Source organism: Bos mutus, chromosome 10 (genome assembly GCF_027580195.1).
Source record: "Bos mutus isolate GX-2022 chromosome 10, NWIPB_WYAK_1.1, whole genome shotgun sequence".
Classification (NCBI taxonomy): Eukaryota; Metazoa; Chordata; class Mammalia; order Artiodactyla; family Bovidae; genus Bos; species Bos mutus.
Genome location: NC_091626.1, coordinates 46,951,956 through 46,972,294, shown reverse-complemented (window position 1 = coordinate 46,972,294; position 20,339 = coordinate 46,951,956). Strand labels below are relative to the sequence as shown.

General features: G+C 39.9%; 1 protein-coding gene across 2 annotated transcripts in view; it reads left to right on the top strand.

Moving 5' to 3' along the window:
• The window catches only part of FBN1 (fibrillin 1), a 265,235-nt gene that overhangs the window by 114,247 nt on the left and 130,649 nt on the right, over nt 1-20,339 (top strand). For both annotated transcript variants that reach the window (XM_070377862.1, XM_070377863.1), the window contains exons 7-9: nt 7,552-7,749; nt 11,042-11,167; nt 18,838-18,963. In XM_070377862.1, the coding sequence (XP_070233963.1) occupies nt 7,552-7,749; nt 11,042-11,167; nt 18,838-18,963 (450 nt within the window). The remainder of the gene's footprint in view (nt 1-7,551; nt 7,750-11,041; nt 11,168-18,837; nt 18,964-20,339) is intronic.

The following is a 20,339-nucleotide window of genomic DNA, read 5'->3' as shown; positions in this document are numbered from 1 at the left end:
CCGGAGCTTGTTCAAACTCATGTCCATCTAGTCGGTGATACCATCCAACTGTCTCATCCTCTGTTGTTCCCTTCTCCTCCTGCCTTCAATCTTTCCCAGCATCAGTATATATGTGTGTGTATATATAACATATATATATATATCTGTACATAATATATATTAATATATGTATTATATAGTATATGTGTATATATATTGCATGTCTGTATGTTCCATATTATATATAATTTTTTTGTTGTTATTGTTTAGTGCTAAGTCGTGTCCAGCTTTTTCCAACCCCATGGACTGCAGCACACCAGGCTTCCCTGTCCTTCACTATCTCCCAGATTTGCTCAAACTCATGTCCATTGAGTCAGTGATGTCATCCTACCATCTCATCCTCTGTTGTTCCCTTCTCCTCCTGCCCTCAGTCTTTCCCAGCATCAGGGTCTTTTCCAGTGAGTCAGCTCTTCGCATTAGGGGGCCAAAGTATTGGCGCTTCAGTGTCAGTCCTTCCAATGAATATTCAGGGTTGATTTCCTTTAGGATTGACTGGTTTGATAACTCCTTGCTGTTCAAGGGACTCTCAAGAGTCTTCTCAGCACCACAGTTCAAAAGCATTAATTCTTTGGCTCTCAGCCTTCTTTATGGTCCAACTCTCATATCCATACATGACTACTGGAAAAACCATAACATTGACTATGTGGACCTTTGTCAGCAAAGTGATGTCTCTGCTTTTTAATACACCATCAAGGCTTGTCATTCTCCCACTGGACAGCCCAGGGATTGAACCCGAATCTCCTGCATTGCAGATGGATTCCTTACTGTCTGGGCCACCAGAGAAGCCCATATATAATTTTATGTATATTTAATTTGTTTATATTTAGTGTAAATTATATATTTTATATAATATATGATATCAGTGTGATTTATAATGCATTTTATAAATGTATGTATTATTACCTGTGTATAATCATATATTATGTCTGACTCATTGGAAAAGACCCTGACGCTTGGAAAGATTTAGGGCAGGAGGAGAAAGGGGTGACAGGGAATGAGATGGTTGAGGCATCATTGACTCATTGGACATGAATTTGAGCAAACTCCAGGAAATAGTGAAGGACAGGAAAGCCTGGTATGTTGCAGTCCATAGGGTCGCAAAGAATCGGACACAACTGAGCAACTGAAGAACAACAACAATACATTTGTGGTCTGTTTTGCTAAATCATTTGAAAATTAAATTACATATATCATAGTACTTTACCTCTAAAAAATAAGGCCATCTCATATATAACCACAATCCCATGATCACATATAAGAGAACAGTTCCACAATATCTTCTAGTGTCCAGCTCATATAAAATTTCTCCAGTTGTCTCTTTTTGAAACAGTATCCAGTAAAGTTTTGGTTATGCGTATCTTTTTAATCTAAAATAATAACTTCTACCTTCTTTTTTGTGTATGAGGGGTCATTTACATTTGGAAAAGTTCAGGCCAGTTGTCTTTGAAAATCATGCATGCTTGGTTTTCTGATTCCTTCTTCGTGGTGTTATTTATCTTGTTCTTCTATCCCTGTATATCCTCTTGACTAGAAGCTAGGTAGGTCTGGAAGCTTGATTTAAGGTTTCACTGTTTTTGGCATCCACTTATTAGATAATGTTTAGTATTTCATATTTCATCATATCAACAGGTGTGTGGGAAGATTTCAGTGTTCCACCGTAGGGCAATTCTGGAGGAAATGAAAAGTTAACTTTTGGTGTTACTGACGTGAAGTTTGATCAATGTCTTTGGATCCCCCTGGAATTTTACTCAACTACCAGCACCCATACTGGACAAAGAAGCTAGAAATGGGAGTTTATGGTCGTGCAGTGATATCGTGTATATAAACGTGCTCTGTCACACTGGAAAGAGAGAGCTTGGCAATGTGAATTCATAGACTGTTAGGACAGTGGAATAGTTGGTGGTTAACCCTCTTAAATTTTGATTTGTTGTCTGGCTTAGTGAGCATGTAGTCAATATAATTACTAAGGGATATAATAAAGTGCCTCATAATCAGTCAACCCTATGGAAATGAATACTTTGTTGTGATTAGAATGCCCATCCTCATTGAGAGACACAGTTATGTTGCATGGCAGTGATCCCAGTTTATGGCCTGTCTCACATTTCTAAGGTTAGACATTCAGGTGAGCAGTCAGCTGTGTTGTAAGCACTTTGCAAACTCACTTATGGATGCCCAGGCACCATGCCACATCTACTGAATCATCTTCCATGAGGGAGGTGTATGGCAGGACAGGGCTGAGGCTCAGGCATCAATTCAGTTCAGTTCAGTCGCTCAGTCATGTCCGACTCTTTGTGACCCCATGAACCACAGCACGCCAGGCCTCCCTGTCCATCACCAACTCCCGGGGTTCACCCAAACTCATGTCTATTGAGTCGGTGATGCCATCCAATATTCTCTTCTCCTTCTGCCCTCAATCTTTCCCAGCAATCTGGGTATTTTCAAATGAGTCAGCTCTTCGCATCAGGTTGCCACAGTACTGGAGTTTCAGCTTCAACATCAGTCCTTCCAGTGAACACCCAGGACTGATCTCTTTTAGGATGGACTGGTTGGATCTCCTTGCAGTCCAAGCATCAGTGTTTTGCAAAACATCCCCAGGTGATTTAGGTCCTAAGGCTAAGAATGATTAGAATAAGAAGAGATAGTAGCAATTATGAGACTGATTATGATCATGGAACTTCTTTGCCTTCATTTTGCTCAGACTGAAAGTTCTCTGAACTCCTTCCTCGGAAAGCTGTATTGAAATTCTATATGTCAGGAGCTTAATGTGTCCTAGGCCAACCTACCTGGAAGGAAGAAGCATGCTGTGACCCTCTGTATTGTGGATAAATTGATATCTTATTGTTTTGTTTATAATTTTTATGAAAAGATGTATTTAAAATAATTGGAGCCTGGTGCCCAAAATTATATCCTTGTGTCTTCCCTGCAGTTTGTGGTTTAGTGACTGGGCAGGAGTGACAAGAAATCATTGTACCACAGAATATTCTTTTTCTATGAATGATGCATTTGCTTCAGGGTGAAGTCTGACTGCAAATGAAAGTGAAATAATACCACAGGTCACAGCATTCTGGGCTGTAGATCTGGGAAGGAGGTGAGGATGGGAGGCTGCAGATGTACGTTGGTTCAATCCCAAGCCTTGAGGCCAAATCTGTTGGGACTGGGGAACAATCCTTGAGCCTAACCACTCATAATGGGAACATGTAGATGCAGAATTTCCCATGAACTAGCCACACTAGAGAAAGCCAGTTAAAAACAATTAAAATTGCATTTTTATTTTAGAAAGGCTTGGCCCATTGCCCTAGTTCATGGAGGTCTTATAAGGAAGTGATTGCAGAGCAATCTGTGAACACAAAATATTTTTAATGCTATATTTTATTTGCACTAGGAATAATGATTTACATTGCAGGAATGAGTCAGATATTATCCAAGCATTGAATTAGGCACATTCCCTGTCTAAAGCTGGGACTGTCTGAAAAAGAGTATGTAAATTTAGCCTAGTATCACAAAAGTGCTATGGGAATAATTGTAAATAATTGGATTATTAGTAAGGAATTGGGAGTATGGGCAGATTTTTTTCTGTGGTTGGAGTATTGGACAAAAAACAGCATAACTTTGGCAATCTAAATGAAGCACAGGACAAAAGGCACATGCTGCCAAATAAGAATGACATTTGAAAACCATGTTAATACAGCATTTACCTTCCAAGAGATTTTTAGATCCAATTCTGTTTCATCCAGATTATGCCTCTCCCTCTGTGATCAACCATTTTTGTTGAAAACTTGACTCTTCAAGTACCCTTACATCCACTTACGAAGCTGCACTGTCAAATGAGCTGGTTTTTCTCTTTGTAGTGATAAGGATCTAGTGAGGAAATGTGTCAAGTCAAAAGATTTCTGTGGTACATATTCCAACTCTTTGCCAAATATTTAGTGTATTTAATAAAGATGGATCCCTGTGGGATCTAGAGATGCCTAATGAATATTGTCAGAATTAACAAGTATTGTTTCTATTCCATGTGTTTCATATTGAAACGAGGGCAAAAATTATTGACCCTGGAAAAGTCTTAAGGGTTATTTTTCTTTTGATGAAAACCTTCCAGTGAGGAATTCATGTCTGAAGTCTGGAACCAGTGTTAGATAGGACTGACTCAGATTTTCCTAGCATTTTCTAGTGTGCCTTGATTTTGCTCGTGTCACTCAGAAAACACTGTATTTGCATATACCCTGAATCTTTGCAGTTCTCATTTGTAAGAATTCCATAGAGTATCTTGGCAAAACAAAGAGGAAAAACAAACCCAAACAGTGTTGAAAACTATAAATTAAAATTCATGTTCCATTATGTTTTATAAAGATTGAAAAATGACATACCAATGTGAGTCTGTTGGATTAAAATATTTACATTTGTCTCAATAAGTTAGAAAGAAAATAGGAAATAAACCTAAATTTCTTTCTTTGTTACCTAACATGGAAGTTTTAATTTTTTAAGTAAAAGATTATGTTGCTGTGATCTTTCAGTCTCAACTATAAGATGTATATAGTCATAAAAGCCTTGATGTGTGTTGCATAAGATTAAATTAAATTATTGAATAAATTTTGTCATAACTTGATGGAAAATTATGCAGCAATTAAGGTCATATTTTGGAATAGTATTTACATGGGAAAATGATTTTGCCAATATTAAGTAAAAAAAAAAAAAACAGGATTCAAATTTGACTGTTGGGTATAATTCCAATTTTGTGATAAAAAAGATAAAGCTTACATATAAAATTATGTAGGATAATATAATTTGGCAAAACAAATACAATATTGTAAAGTTTAAAAATCAAATAAAATTAATTAAAAAAAAAAGAAATCAGGTTTCTTTAGGTGCCATTATATGTGATTTTTATTTTCTTATTTATATGTTACTGCCTTGTTCTAAGTAACTGAAATAATTATTTTTGAATCACAGAAATATATAAAAGATTATAATATAAAATAAACAACATCTATCAGAGAAGTATTTATTAAATGCCCTTAGTAGTATTTGGGGGTTCCCTGGTGGCTCAGGCAGTAAAGAATCTGCCTGCAATGCAGGCAACCCGGATTTGAGGTCTGGGTCAGGAAGATCCCCTGGAGAAGGGAATGGCTACCCACTCCAGTATTCTTGCCTGGAGAATGCTACAGACAGAGGGGGCTGGCGGGCTACAGTCCATGGAAACGCAAAAAATTTAGCATGACTGAGTGACTAACCCACACAAGTACTATTTGGAAGAACTGAGCCAAAGAAAGAATGATGGCTTAAGCATTTGACTTTGTCCAGGCACTTACTGTGTTTAAGAGCAACTTGGTTGTACACCACCATGGTGCTGAGTGACTTCTTTATTGATAGAATGAAATGAGGGCAGAGATTTTCTTCAACAGCTCAAGCACTTTTGGATTCTGGTTTGAATACAGTGTCTATGGAAGACAATAGTAGATTTTTAATAGATCTGGCATATTATGAAGGATATTAAAATATACTTAGAATTTGACAATATAAAAAGCTAATCAGGTAAAAAAATGTGGAAACAAAAAAAGACAATAGTAAACTGAGGAAGTATCAGGAAATAGGGCTGGAAAGAAGGGCAGGGGCAGCAAAGGTCTAAGGCTAGTTTTCTGAAAGATAACGCTAGTGCTGTTTATGTCCCAATTACACAACTTTTGGCCTGTTTGCATATTCCTGACTAGTGTTTACTTCATATTTTTCTTTATATTTAAAGTTCTTTTATTCATTCTCATCATAGCAAACACACCTATGAAATTATGAGTCTGGTGTGTTTGTATTTTTTAATAATATGAATTAAAATTAATATGTAACTATTAAAACCATATGATATAAAACTTCCTTGCATCCCATCATAGCACACTTTGGTAAGCACTGGAGTAGAGAAACAGAGATGTGGAGATAAGGACTTGACTTTTGGACCATTCTGCCTATCTCTCAAGTGCTGCCGTAATTTGGGCTGGTTTTCTTGCTATACTTGACTGGATGAAACTTTGTGTTTGGAATTTCCTAGAAGGCTCATCTTCCAGCACAGGCATTAGGGCAGTGCCATTGACCACAGGTGACCCATTCTAGCAAGATAGAAGGGAGAGTGAGGAAGAACATTTAGTGATGGGGAGCGGATGGGGTCGCAATTGCAACAGAGAGAAAGGAGGAAGAAATACACAGGATGGGGGTCCGCCAACTGGTAAGAGTCAGCTGTTGCCCAAATACTGTCATGGTTCAGCCTGTTCTCTCTTGTGGGTACTGTGATAAAGAGTTGTCCTGAGTGAATTTCATCTCCTGTCCCCTGAACTACTTGGAGAAAGAAAAAAGAACATCAAGATGAAAATATAGCCCAGTCACACCCAGTGATTTTCATGAACCTGTAGAATTCAGTGGTGAAAGGAACTTAAATGGGCTCACTTAGTCCACCCCTGGACTCATAAGAAATGCTCTATCTGTGCACATCCGCAAATGACGTGAGGAAGCATGCAGTGTTGGCTTGTGGATAGGAGCCCAAGAGTCTTGCCAAAGCCCAGCCTCCCTTATCTGCCAAGACCACTGTAGAACAGAAAGGGCCATTATGGCCCAGATTTCCACTACAGGGAGGCTGCCGATGGCCTGGCTTTGGTCCGCTGTGCTCGCTATATCATAATCTTTCTTGTTTGCTGGCTGCTGAATCCAGATTGACTTTCTCCCTTTAGAAAAAAAAAAAAAAGGAGATTTTATATTGGGCAAGAATACTTGAAAATGGAACTTCTCCTAGGGTCTCAGCTTACCTCTGTTTGCTTTAAGATGATCCGTTTGTCTATGGGGTATGGTGATTTCAGATCAGTGCCCTCTCTTTTAAATATTCGATGTCTTTTGCAGAGCTAACTGTTTTGGTGGTTGTTTTTGTTTTGAATGAGGTTTTTTTGTTGTTTGTTTGCTTTTTTCTGTGTGTGTTTGAAGTAAGATGGACCCAATCAAAAGAAACAAATAACTATTTCTGTTTTTCAAGAAACTCCAGAGAAAAAGGTGTGCTGACTTGCCTTGTTGCAAGTTTGAAATTCTTTGTTTTCGCCAACCTAAATAATAATAGACTGTAAGCTTAATGAGGGCAGGGATTTGATCTCTTTTAATCACCAAAGCATCTATATAAAGCATGGGAATGGATTTGTAATAGTTCCTGATACATTTTCGTAGGTGAATGAATGTGTAAATAACGTTATTGTGTCATTTTTGGATAGCATGTCCCAGTTGTATTTTCCATTAGCTCATCTGATCCTTGCAACAGCATCTTCAAAGTGGATAGAATCTGATGTTTTTATCCTCATTGTGTAGATGAAGTACATGCAGTTCAGAAGTGGTGTACCCCAGACTTCACATGGAAGTTGGTGATGTGTGGTTCTTTCCATTCCTGAAGACCATTTTGCAATTTGGAATCCGGCAAGATGGGTCCAGCTGTTCTTCTGTGTGAATCTTCCTGCTTTTCTAGACCTTCACGGAATTCTCCTTTTTTATTTTCAGATTACAGGACAGGTCCATGTTTTACTGTGATCAGCAACCAGATGTGCCAGGGACAGCTCAGCGGGATTGTCTGCACGAAAACGCTCTGCTGTGCCACGGTCGGCCGTGCCTGGGGCCACCCCTGTGAGATGTGTCCCGCCCAGCCCCACCCCTGTCGCCGCGGCTTCATTCCAAATATCCGCACAGGAGCTTGTCAAGGTAAAGCCCGGGCCAGTGGAGTTATTAATGGATCCATCTTATTTGCTCTGGAGAGCCATTCTCCAGTGAAGTTGGAGAGAATGGAAAAGCAGTGTCAGAGGCATAACTTCACGATTTCGCTGACGGCATGATCTCCAGCTTAGGCATTAGGAGTGTGGCTCAGGAGAGAGCAGCTGGCCCCTCTGGACTTTTTCCTTGCCAGCAGTCCCCCTACCCCCGCTCTGACCCCCAAAGTGTTTCCCAGGAGTGATATGATTCTGTTTACAGCAATGTTGTACATTATAGTAATCCTGTGTATAAATATGAAACAAAATTTGTGAACAAGGTAGTTTGTTTTTCTTAGCTTTTTTTCTCCCCCTTCGTTTGAAATTGTTGGAGTTCCTCTGTCTCATGGGTTGTACTTAGTTGACCTGAAAAAAATTGTTCCTCTCTCCATTTTACATGCTACATTATGCTTTTTCTTTTTTATAAAACAAGTCAGAAATAAATTAGGATTTGTTTCACAGTTTTAAATATCCCCAGATGTCGCCCGCTCGCTTCTTCTCCTGCCTCCCATAGAAGCCCTTACTCTGTTTTTGGCTTTTACTCCTGTTCTTCCAGCTGTACAAATTCTTTTATTGTCTGGATGTCTGGCAGGAAATAGGAGGAAGTGAACAGAGGCAGCTCTCCACTAAACTGATGGGCCTGAAAACTTCCAGCCTGTATCTGTTTCCTTTAGACATCTTCAGTGCTTTTTTAGAAAGTTGCAGTATTTTCAGAAAATTCAAGGTATGCTTTTCAGAGGCACATAGATCCTAGTTTGGTTTTGTTCTGTATGTCAATTCTAAGGATAATGTGCAATGAAACAGAGCTTGAGCTTAATCACACAGTTCTGTGGAGCTCCTTTAAATTATACTTCAATAAATTCTATTTCACATGAACACTGTCAATCCTGGCCCTTTGAATGTATCCTTCTGAATGTTAGGAGTAGCAGGAAGTCACTTTGAAACCCTAGAGTCGCAAAAGGGTAGATTGTACAATTTTATGTAACAAAGAGTAAGTTTCATTCTGCTTTTCCTCTGGTGCCTTCTTATTTTTCTCATCCTTGGAAAGTCTTAGGGAGTTTTGAAAAAAATCGTTGGCCTTGGTGTTCTGAAGGTGGCTAATACCTCTGAACTCACCAACAGTGACCAGAAAGCCAGATTTGAGGGCCCCGCTGCCTGTCCATGAGCCGTAGAGGCTGAGGTGCTGAGAGAATCTGGGGGAAGAGAGTAAAGAGAGGGAGGGAAATGCTGCTTCTCCATAGCTTTGATACTCGTTTTGTACAATCCAGACTTTTACACCGTTTTCTTTCTGTTCCTTTCTGACTCTGCTATTCAACATCCAAGGGAAAAAAGTTTTTTTATAAGAAGAAAATTCATGAAAACCCATGGAATCAAAATGGCACTTGTAGTACCACTTTGAGAATGAAATTCTTCATGCCTTTTTTTTGGAAAGAATCTGTTATCAGCTTGGGACACTGTTTTGCTGCTAGTGTTTTTAGTCCTTAGTCTAGATGCGAGGGTCTGTGGGCAGTGGGCTCAGTGAAGAGTTTATTCCATCTTCAGTCTTGGAATATATGACCAGCGGAGTGTCCTCATACATATCTCCTCTTGGCTGGAAATTGTGATTGAAAGACTATCTAGTTTTGAGTCCATGTCCAATTTTAATTTCAAATAACATTTTAATGGACACATTCAGCATATCAAGAATGGAAAATTCTGGTGTAAGACAAAATTGAGATCAGCTATAAAAGATAATCTAATTATACTCACATGTTGTCATTGATTTGTAAGGCCAGGACATTTCATTTAAAATAGCAAATGACAATTTAAACCAAAATAAATTGTTGTTCAGGCAGCAACCCTCTTCCAACGTGGCAACTTGTTTCAAAAACACAGATTACTAGAGATTTTACAATTGGCAATTGCTCTCTCACTTCACACAATGAAGAGTAAAACTAAAAGGTAAATAGGCTTCCATGTTTCCAAAAAAATACCCAGAGGAAGAAAAGTTAGACTGCCTCCCTAGGTTTTTTTTATTAAACCAGAGTTTTGTGTGTTATGGATGAAGAGATTAAGAGGATATACATGTACGTTTGCCAGCATCTTTCTAATGAGCCTGGAATGATGACTTTTGCTCCTGGAAAGTTAATATTTGGGGTTCCATGTAGGACCACAGTTATTTCTTGAGTGCTGAGGGTTTAGCAGTGAACGAACAGAAAAACTGCACTCTGGAATCTTGTATTGAAAACATCAAAACAAAGCAAACAGATATTTATTAGGACAGCTGGTGATTGGTCCTATAGGAAAACATGAAAGAGTAAGGAGAAGTGGTGAGTGATGGGGAGCAAGGCGGGGGGCATGGAGAGGGTCCCCTGCTGCAGGAGAGCAGAGGTCTGATGGGGGCCGGGGACAACATGAGCCGTGCAGCTCTGTGGAGGAAGGATAGTCCAGGCAGGGGCCCCTACTGCCAAGCCCTGAGGCAGGAGCAACTTTGCTGTATTTGAAGAACGGCAGGGAAGCCAGTGTGGATGGAGAGGAGACAGAAAGGGAGAAGGTTAGGAGATGAGGTCAGAGCGTAGAGGGGTCAGTGAGACTCTTGCAGGACTTAGCATGGAGCTGGGATAGGAGCCGACTTACCTTTAAAAAGGTTCCCTCTGGTGGCTGCTCTGCTCTCTCTTCTTGGCTTAATTGCCTGGGTTGTTTAATTTTTATTGTGCAAGACAATTCTCCAGAATTTACAGTGAACATTTTCCATTTCATTTGTATAAAAACATGAGCTGTCTCATGTAGTCTGAGTGATCTCATTCAAGTAAATTCTGTTTGAACTGAATCACTCAATATAACTCTTAAAGACAGTGTTACTATAGAAATGTGTTGCATTTTGACTCTAAGGATTTCTTGAATACCTCTAGTTACCGCTGTCAATCTTTTCATTATCGTATCCTTATACTCTGCCACGTGCGTAATAAAGCTCACAAAAGTTAGTACCAACATGCTCCTGTGTATGAGGACAGATGGAAGATGGGGAAATAAAAGAATACCTGTGACTTCTCATAGAGCATTACTGACAAAGTTATGTTACTCAAATTATTCATTTTGTATAATGTGATTGTGAGAAACGGTTTCTCTCATCCTGTTCCAACTGTGGTGATGGACAGATAATGCATTGATATAAATGTGATAACTGGACAAACTATCGTATTTTCTTCTGCAATGAATTTGATATGAATTTCTTTCTCTCTGTCTCGCTCACTTCTAAAATCTGACAGATGTGGACGAATGCCAGGCCATCCCTGGGCTCTGTCAAGGAGGAAATTGCATTAATACTGTTGGGTCTTTTGAGTGCAAATGCCCTGCTGGACACAAATTTAATGAAGTGTCACAAAAATGTGAAGGTAAGAAATATCGTGCTTTGCAGTTAAGGGGTGGAGGGGCGGACAAAACCCACATCAGTGATAAGCTGTTTTCAAATTGTTCCTAGATCCTTCTGTCTTGGTTATTCCTGGGAATGTGTAAATAGAATATTCTTACCAGGAATAATATGCCTTTCTGCTATTGAACCAGAAAAAGCCTGCAGTTTCTTCCATTTTTTATAGACCTAAAGTAAGAGATCCATCTGAATCAAATTAAATATTAAAACATGAAATGTTCTTGAACCAATATCTGGGTTAAAATGTTCAAGACACATGTTTTTGCATAGTTCTAGAGACATGAATTTGAATTTGATCATTACGTATCATGCAGAATGACATATCTTCTGTTGTTTTTCTAGTTAAAATATATGTTTGATTTTTTTTTCCTCCCTGTGGAGAGATCTACTAACTCATCTATTTATGCTCCTGGTACAAGTTTAGGATTTTCTTTTCTTCCTATCAAATGGAAACTTTTTAATGCTAATCAAACAGAAAAATAACTTGAGGTAAATTTATATATTTGAATTTATAGATTGAACTTTTAAAAATGTGTGTACGGAGAATGTGTTCATATTCACCATTTCTGCTCTTTGCCAAAATGAGGCCTGGCTTCCAAGTGTAATAAATATATTTTTTTTCATGAGAGGGAAACATCCAGGAAATAAGTAGGCAGCATTGAACTCTTTTCTTTAGTGAGTTCATGTATATCGTATATATGTAATGTTTGACAGTGTAATAGCATTCTCAAGGCAACATCTCTCATCAACCTGAGCACAAAAGACCTTTTCCTTCCTTCTCCACTCACTGTCTTTGGGGTGAGAGAAGGTTTCATTTTGAGGCAAGCACTTTTGTTGAAAGCAGTTGCTGTTGTATCTATACTCCTAAAACCTAGCAATGAGGAAAACATACTAGGTCATTTGTCAGGAATTGGATCATTAATCTTTCCTTGTTGATGGCCAGAGTATATCATATGTGCAAAAGGCAGCTTTAAATATGAGTTACACTTAAGAAGTTTAACTTCTGCTTGCCCTGAAACTGAATAATCTGTGATAAAACCATCTTTATGGGTTCGACTTGTTTTTAAGTTATTAATCATCCTATAATTTGTAATGATATGTTCTTGAACATGATATAAACAGGTGAGGTAGCTGTGAAAATACTTAGGTTCTTTCTAAGGAAGTAGGGCTTCTTAAAAACATTGTTTCAAGCCAACAAAGTTGACTCCATAGGCTAATGTATTTTAGAAGTTATATTGTGGATTAAGTTAGAAGTAGAGAATGTTGATACTGAAAGGGCAAAGAATTTACTTGGTTTTACCCTTTTACATTATAAATTAAGAAATTGTCTTGGGTGTGTTAAGTGCCCTAAGTCATCAGATAGTGTTAAAACTTCTTTTGATTCACACTCTGGTGCTTGTTGTATCATATTATATTGTCTTTTTTTCCTGGATGCAAGTCATGGCTCCTACTTTAATAACAATATTTCCTAATATTTTGGAACATTTAAAATATTATGGTATAGATTTCCAGGTAGTATCATACATATCTTTTAGGACATTCATAAGCTTTATGGTTTATCGTGTGAAAAACCCACATCAACAATGTGTCATTTTTAGGCTTTTTCAGCTTATATTCAGCTTCAAGACATGTAGTTAGCTTTAGGGCAATATGCTCCATATGACTTGTCCAGTCTGTGTTTTGTTTTCTGGGATTATAATAGCTTCCAGTTTCAACTAGAAATGTTTTCCTGTGACCCTTGCTTTCATTCAGACCAGTGAATCTGCATCAGTCAGAATTGCTCGTTTCCTCTCATTGTGAACTAGACAGAAGATGCACAGATTTAATGCTCGGACTGAAAGAAAAGTGATTCAAAATCCTTTCATTAATGCTAAGAAACCTATTAGAGTAGTCTGTCCAATGAACCAAAAATTCAGTCTGAAAATTACTTAATCCTTTTCCACAAATATGTTTTTTTCTGGCTACATATTGAAGTCAGTAGCCAGATAAAAACAGAATACTTTTGGCTAGACCTTTTTTTTTTTTTCTTTGCCATCTCCTGTTACATTAAATTCAGATGATGGTTTTTTCCACTTCCTTTTAATTTTTTCTATGCAAAATTGACATGAGAGGGGACTATCCCATTAGTACTGTATGGACTGTGACCTGGAGACTGTTTGGGCACTGTTGCCCTGTCTAACTCTGGTAGGAAAGTAGTCAGAACGTCCTCTGAGAATGCTTGGTGAGGGGTCTCCTCCTTCGACTTCCTGGCTCTGGGAGTGGGGTCATCTCCAGGTGGTAAATAGAAGGATTTCTGGAAAATCTGGCACCCATCACAGAGACTATCAAGAGCCCACATGTCCCCTAGGAAGATGGTCAGGCCGTGGGCTAGGGAGTGTTCTTCGCCCTTGTCAAAATGGTTCCAGTACCTTTATCATTACTTTGAGTGGCTTTTAAATGTAATTTCCTCTTGCTATGGAGAGGAGGGAACTGGATGCTTGGAAGCCCAGAGTCATTTTTTACAATTCAATCAAAAATTGGTTTTAGCCAATTTATAAGATGCCAACCTCCGCACCCTCGGTGATGGCAAAAGCAGCTTTGTGTAACATCCTTCTTTTGCAGAATGCTACCTTACTTCTTAAAATATCCTCCTTTTTCCCAAAACTTTTGGAAAATCATGTGCCAAGTTTTATAGCAACATGTCCAATTTAGGTACCTTTGAAATATAAATTAACAAACTGGAGCAATTAAATAAAAGTGATTAAATTTCCATAAATTTAAAAAGAAAAAGATTAAAATTTATAGCTATGATTTGAGAAAAAGGGAAGCAGAGTTCATGCCCACCTTTGTTGTTGATTTTTCCAGTGACTCTAGAGTGTGCACGCTGAAAGAACACTCGAGCCTTTTCTTTTTGGAAACCAAGTCCGTATTTGCATAGGTTACTGTGGGAGGAAATTAAGAAATAAAAAGTGTAATTAAAGGATTACGTTTTATTTCTGGAAGAAGTCCCTTGGATTCCTAATTAACCACTAATATTTTGGGATTTAGATTATCGCCAGCCCAGCCTTTAGCAATTATAACACTGCATGATGCAAAAGACTTTTTCAAAATGCAGCTCTTAAGTTTGTGCACTCCCTAATATGTGAGCCAAAAACCTTAAGACTTCCCCTTTCTAAAATAATGGCATATTTATCTGATGCAGGGGCTCTCATCCTGTCAGGCACCAAGGAGAATTCCTGGGGCCACTTAATACATTGCTATTGATCGGGCTCCATCCTCCACAGCTGGGGCAGGCCCTGACTCACTGTTTAAGCTCCCCAGTTCCCATCCAGTTGCTGAGCAGAAACTCTGTGATAGAGGCACAGGAGCCCTGGGAATAAGGTAGACCAGCGCTGGCAGCGTCCCTCTTCCTGTGTGTGATCTTGGACAAGTCAGTTACCAGCTCTGAGTTACATCGGCTTTCAAATGAGGAGGTTGAATAAGGTGGTATCTGGGCGTTCTTTCCAGTTCTGCAATCAGGCCTCCATCTTCACATTTCTCACTGTTTCTCGGTTGGGATCAGACAGCTGGTACTGCATGAATAAGGAACCATGCAAACTGGCAAGCATGGTGTGACTATAAATTACAAATAAGGCTGATGTGGGGTTTTTTGACACAACTTGAAGAATTAGCTTGTTAGCTTTGTAGTCACCTATTTTACACTGGATTTCAGGTGTCTAATAAAGCAATAATAATAATCTCACAGGCTTGGTGGCACTTAAAATTATTAGTATCACATAATGCCTTTGAACAACTGCCACACTTTTTAGTTCGTTTTTTTCTTTTTTTTTATCTTACTTTTTTATTATTTTATTTTATTTTTAACTTTACAATATTGTATTGGTTTTGCCATATATCAATGTTTTTTTCTTATTTTATTAGTAATCTAGACAGTCAGGATCTAGAGAGTCATGTTAACTGGTTTCCCCCGTCTCTCAGTCATTTCGACATCTGTGATCCTGGATGAAGCTCCCAGATGCTTGTCTCAGAACTGGGACCCAACTCCATCTACCTGCCTTCCACCATCCTTCCTCCCATCCTGCTAAAGGAGTCCCAGGATAGGGAAGAGGCCGAGGGGTGGGAAGACTGCCTGGAGAGAGCAGATGAAACAGAGAGATAACAAGGAAGAACAACAAAGACCAGGGCAGTAAATCAGGAGGAATGGGACTGGCCATCTGTGCCTCTTCCTAGGTCCCCAGCAGGAAGCCAATGAGGCTAAGGGTATGCTGCTTCCCAGCAGCTCTGTCCTGCCCCAGGGAAACAGGGCGAGCTATTCAGAGCACAGAAGTAACTCTTCTCAGCCAAGTTCTACTCCCCACCGAACCCCTCAAAATGGATTTACTGTTGTGGCTGGCATTTGATACAGATTGATTTTAGTTGATCAATTGATACAAATGATCAATTAGTTGGCCATTGATACAAAAATGCTGAGAAATCCACTGATCTCAAGTTCTCTCCTATGTGGGATCCCTGTTGTTCTATTAAAAGAAGATAAACTCAGTGTGCTAAGAGCCTGGAAAAATAATAGTACGAATGAGTTTCAGAGTATCAGTGATTTTGATTCAGATGCTTTATTTCAGACTTTCACTGTCAGGGATTCCTACCACAGCCTGCTCATGGAATCACAACTCACTCCACTGCCAGGAAGTGATGAGACTGAGAAGCGGGTGGTTCAGGAAAGTGCAAAAGCCCTAGACTCAGGAAGGGAAAGGGTGTGTCACCGAGGAGGGGATGTTGAAGGGGATTCAGAACCATTTAATAAGCTCCTTCAAATTGAACAATTTGACCTGGTACTCTAGCTTTACTTTTGTGAACAGCAAAGAGCTACACACTTCTGTGTGTTTCCTGGCCTGCTGGCCTTTGAAGGTGTGCATCTAGGTGGAAACCCTGCCTTTCCTCCCTGGCCAGCCCCCAGCAGCTGAAGACTTGGGTTTAACATCACTTTGTACATGAACCTCTTTGTTCTTGCTTTGGGTTTTATTCATGCCAGTTTTCTCAAGGCCTAAGTGGAATGCACCGGAATTATAGAAATCAGGTTCTATGATCATGCCGATAGTGTGAGGCTTAGATGAGTTGACATATAATGCATTTGGACAATGCCTGACACTCAATAAAAATTAACTCTGATTATTGCTGTGTTGTCTTAAGGGTCCAAGTCTAAAGTAGCCAGCATGTGAAAGGAGATGTTTCCTACACCTGGCCAAAATTAATTCTTGTTTTTAAATAACTTTCTTCCTGATATACCCTATCCACTTGAATAACCTCTTTGGATATTGATGTCTGTTAAGTGACCTTAATGAGGATGACAGCAGTCATTTTTACAAACACATAGAAAAATGTTTCTTTTAATAGATACTATCTGCTCACATAATTTTTGAGAGGTGAAGTTATGTGACTCAGACATTAACTTTTAGGGATACTTTGAGAAAGGTGCACTTGTCTTAATACTTTTGTGTTATAACCTTGTCTCTCCTTTAGGTGAGGTTGTCGGATGCTCTAAGCTCTTTGATATAGCTGTTTGGCTTTTTGTTGGTTTTAGGTAGCAGTGTGACTGGTAAATACAGAAGGATTGATGTTAAAGAACGGCCTTAAAATGATCCTTGAGATTATGGTTAGAGAAGGACTGATGTTGAAGCTGAAGCTTTAATACTTTGGCCACCTGATGCGAAGAGCCAACTCATTGGAAAAGACACTGATGCTGGGAAAGATTGAGGACAAGAGGAGAAGGGGGCAACAGAGGATGAGATGGTTGGATGGCATCACTAATTCAATGGACATGAGTTTGAGCGAACTCAGGGAGATAGTGAAGGGCAGGGAAGCCTGGCATGCTGCAGTTCATGGGATTGCAGAGAGTTGGACACAAGAGTGACTGAACAATAAGGTTATGCCAGTTCAGGACTCTTAGGCTCTGTCCTTGGCTGTTTCTCTGCTTGACTTTCACTGACTCCACAGTGATGTTTATATCTGCTCAGAGTAGAATATGCACCTTTTCCCTTACACAGCTTCACAAGGACGATCTGTCCGGGTTAGCACTGACTCTAACGTAAGCAGTGACTTATTGGTCGGTTTAGCCTCTAACCTAGCCTAGAAGAATAGGGGTTTTGCTTTTAAGAAGGTTAAACTTCATGGAAACAGTGTCACTGCTGTCTTTTTGACTAACCTGGTGAAACTGAGTCAGAAGACACACTTAGAACTCTTATTTTGTTTTGCCAGTGAAGAGCAGTCCTGAACCTAGAGAAGAAAGGCTCTTATTTTTAAACGCCTCACAGTGGCAGTCTAGCCATTGAAGTGTTCCAGGAAGCTTGGGTCAGACTGTCCCTCTCCCTAGGTCAGTGCAGAAAGCCCCACTTGTCTTAGAGAAGAGGCCATGCAGATACCTGGGGCTCACTTTTAGCCCAAGGAGGAAGCCTTCAATTTCTTCTCTCCCCTCATTGGTATGCATCTATTGACAACTGTCAGTGTCTGATTGTGGCTCTTGCAAAGCTCTCCTTGAAGGAAATGGTCAGATTTGTCCTAAGCAACTCCCACTGATTCCTTAAGGAGACCCAGTGGCCTCAGGCCCTGAGGACTAACCACAGCTCTGACCTCAGCCGACCCCACAGGGCACTGGGGGATTTAAGTGGTTTTCATAGTTGTATCCTTTGGAGCGAGATGACCAGACGACTATTCCTCCTCTACAATCAGCCAGTGGATGTGGGCGCCTGGGAAGGATGTAAGCTCAGATGAGACAGCCCTCGGCTCTCAGGCAGTCCCGAGAGGAGCTGAGAGCTGGAGGCCATCTCCGGACAGCACTCCCAGATCTGGGACAAGTCATTCCCTGAAAGGGTATCTGGTGAAGCGTCTCAATGTCTGCCACAATTCACTCCCTGAACCCACAGAAAATCATCATAGTGCCAGTTTGGGAGCCCCTGAGAACACCAGGTTGGCCATGTCTTGGTCAGCAGTCAGACCACATGGTCTTCTCTGTAGGGTTTCGTTTCAGAATCTGTGGAAAATCAGATCTAAAATTCAGGAAGGGATGCAGAACATAGAGTGAATAGAAAGGGAGCTTAACTCAATGCAAACATGAAAAGGGAAAACAAAATTTTAAACAAAATATTGGAAACTTTAGCATGCTGTAAAGGACTTGAAACAGCTGTCCAATTTTAGATTTTAAAGGCAAAATTTCTTTCATTTTGTTCTAATCTTGCGAATTTGGTAAATTTCTTGGGTAAACCTGTGTGGAAATAAGAAGCACCCTGACTTTGAACTAACAATTCCACGGGCAGATTTTTGTTTTCTTTTGTTTCCCTCGTGGTGCTGGGAAAGATTGAGGGCAGAAGGAGAAGAGGGTGTCAGAAGATGAGATGGTTCGACAGCATCACTGATGCAATGCACATGAACTTGGGCAAACTCCAGGAGATGGTGAAGGACAGAGAGGCCTGGCGTGCTGCAGTCCATGGGGTCGCAAAGAGTTGGACATGACTGGGTGATTGAATAAGTACAGGCAGCTTTTATTCTATAAAGATCACTGTTTCTGGGGACACGATTTGACAAGACTTAAACTCTGAATTCTTGGAATGGTGGACGGTTTTATACTGTGTCCTAAGAATACTGAAACTCTTCTTTTCATTCCAGATATTGACGAATGTAGCACTATTCCTGGAATCTGTGATGGGGGCGAATGTACGAACACAGTCAGCAGTTACTTTTGCAAATGTCCCCCTGGTTTTTACACCTCTCCAGACGGTACCAGATGCATAGGTAGGTGTGATTATAAACAGCATGCAGTTTCTCTAAATCAGATCTGTAAGAAACATCATCCTAAACAGCTTGTCAAGGGAGCTCCATATCCTTACTTGAAGTAAAATGTACTTTCATGAAGATCTATTAAATAGTTGACTATTCTCTTAAAGAACAGAGGCGCCTGCAGTCTTGCTTTGAAATTTCTACCTCCCATAAAGAGATAGTCCAGGAGACCCTACAGATATACTCAATGTGAAATTAACTTTGCAGCGATGTGACTGTCAGACCTGGAAGCCATCCTCGACACTTCTCTCTCTTTAGCCCCACCTTCAGTCATTTCCTGGGACCTATGTTAATTCAGGTCAGAAGTTTTGCAGTAATCTCTTCATTGCTATCCATGCTTTGTGGTTTCCCTACAATCCACCTTCTTAGATTTATCTTCCTAAAATGATGCTTTGATTAAATAACTCTCTTGCTCAAGAACCTCTGGTAGTTTTCCACTAGGATTTGGTAATTAGTGGTTTTCAATTTATGTCCCACGGAATCTTCATGGGGCTGCATAGCCCTCTAGGATTGCTAGGATGGGCGAGGGGGCAGGAAAAAAGGGGCAGGCTGAGTGGAAAAGTTTCCTGCCACCCCCACCCCCATAAACACATGCTAGGCAATTTTCCTTTTATCTGGATGGGTGTTAGGCTTCCATGTAAAACATCAATTAAACAAGAGGTTCTGCTGTAAAAAAAAAAAAAGAAAAAGAGAGAGAGATTTGACAGTTGCTGGATTTAATAGTTGCTGAGACTTCCTTCAAAGTCCAGTATTCTCGAATAAAGTTAGAGTTCAAGAATGCACAGCCCAGTAGTGACGGAGCTGCACTCTCTGACCCCTTCCCACCTTCAGACTTGTCATCATAGTCTCCCCTTCTCATCCCAAAATGGGCCATTCATAGCAATTCCTTCATTCATGTTGCAACACTCAGGATATACCCCCCAACTCTAGCCTTCTTTCAACTTCTCCTCAGATTCTCTGTCTTTGAAGGTGTCTCAGATCAGCTTACCTGAAAGTGATTTCTCCCCCCATCCCAAACCTAAGGATACACTTATTATACATGGTTTTATAGGGAAATTCTGTGTTTCTAAGTGTTTTTATCTCTGTAATGAAAAAGATAGTTCTCCTTAAGAAACACTAACTGCTATCCTTATGTTCCTGGTGGTGGTTCTCAGCACAAGTCCTGACATGTGGTAGGCACTCAGTAAGTATTTGAATATCGACATAAGTAATTTCTTATTATAAGGGCAAAGGTAGGAAGCCTGTGGTGAAAGGCCCTGGAGAAAAATGAATGCTATCGTTTGATGTTTGTTTCTGGCTCAAAATTTCAAAGACAGCTTCACATCCTCACC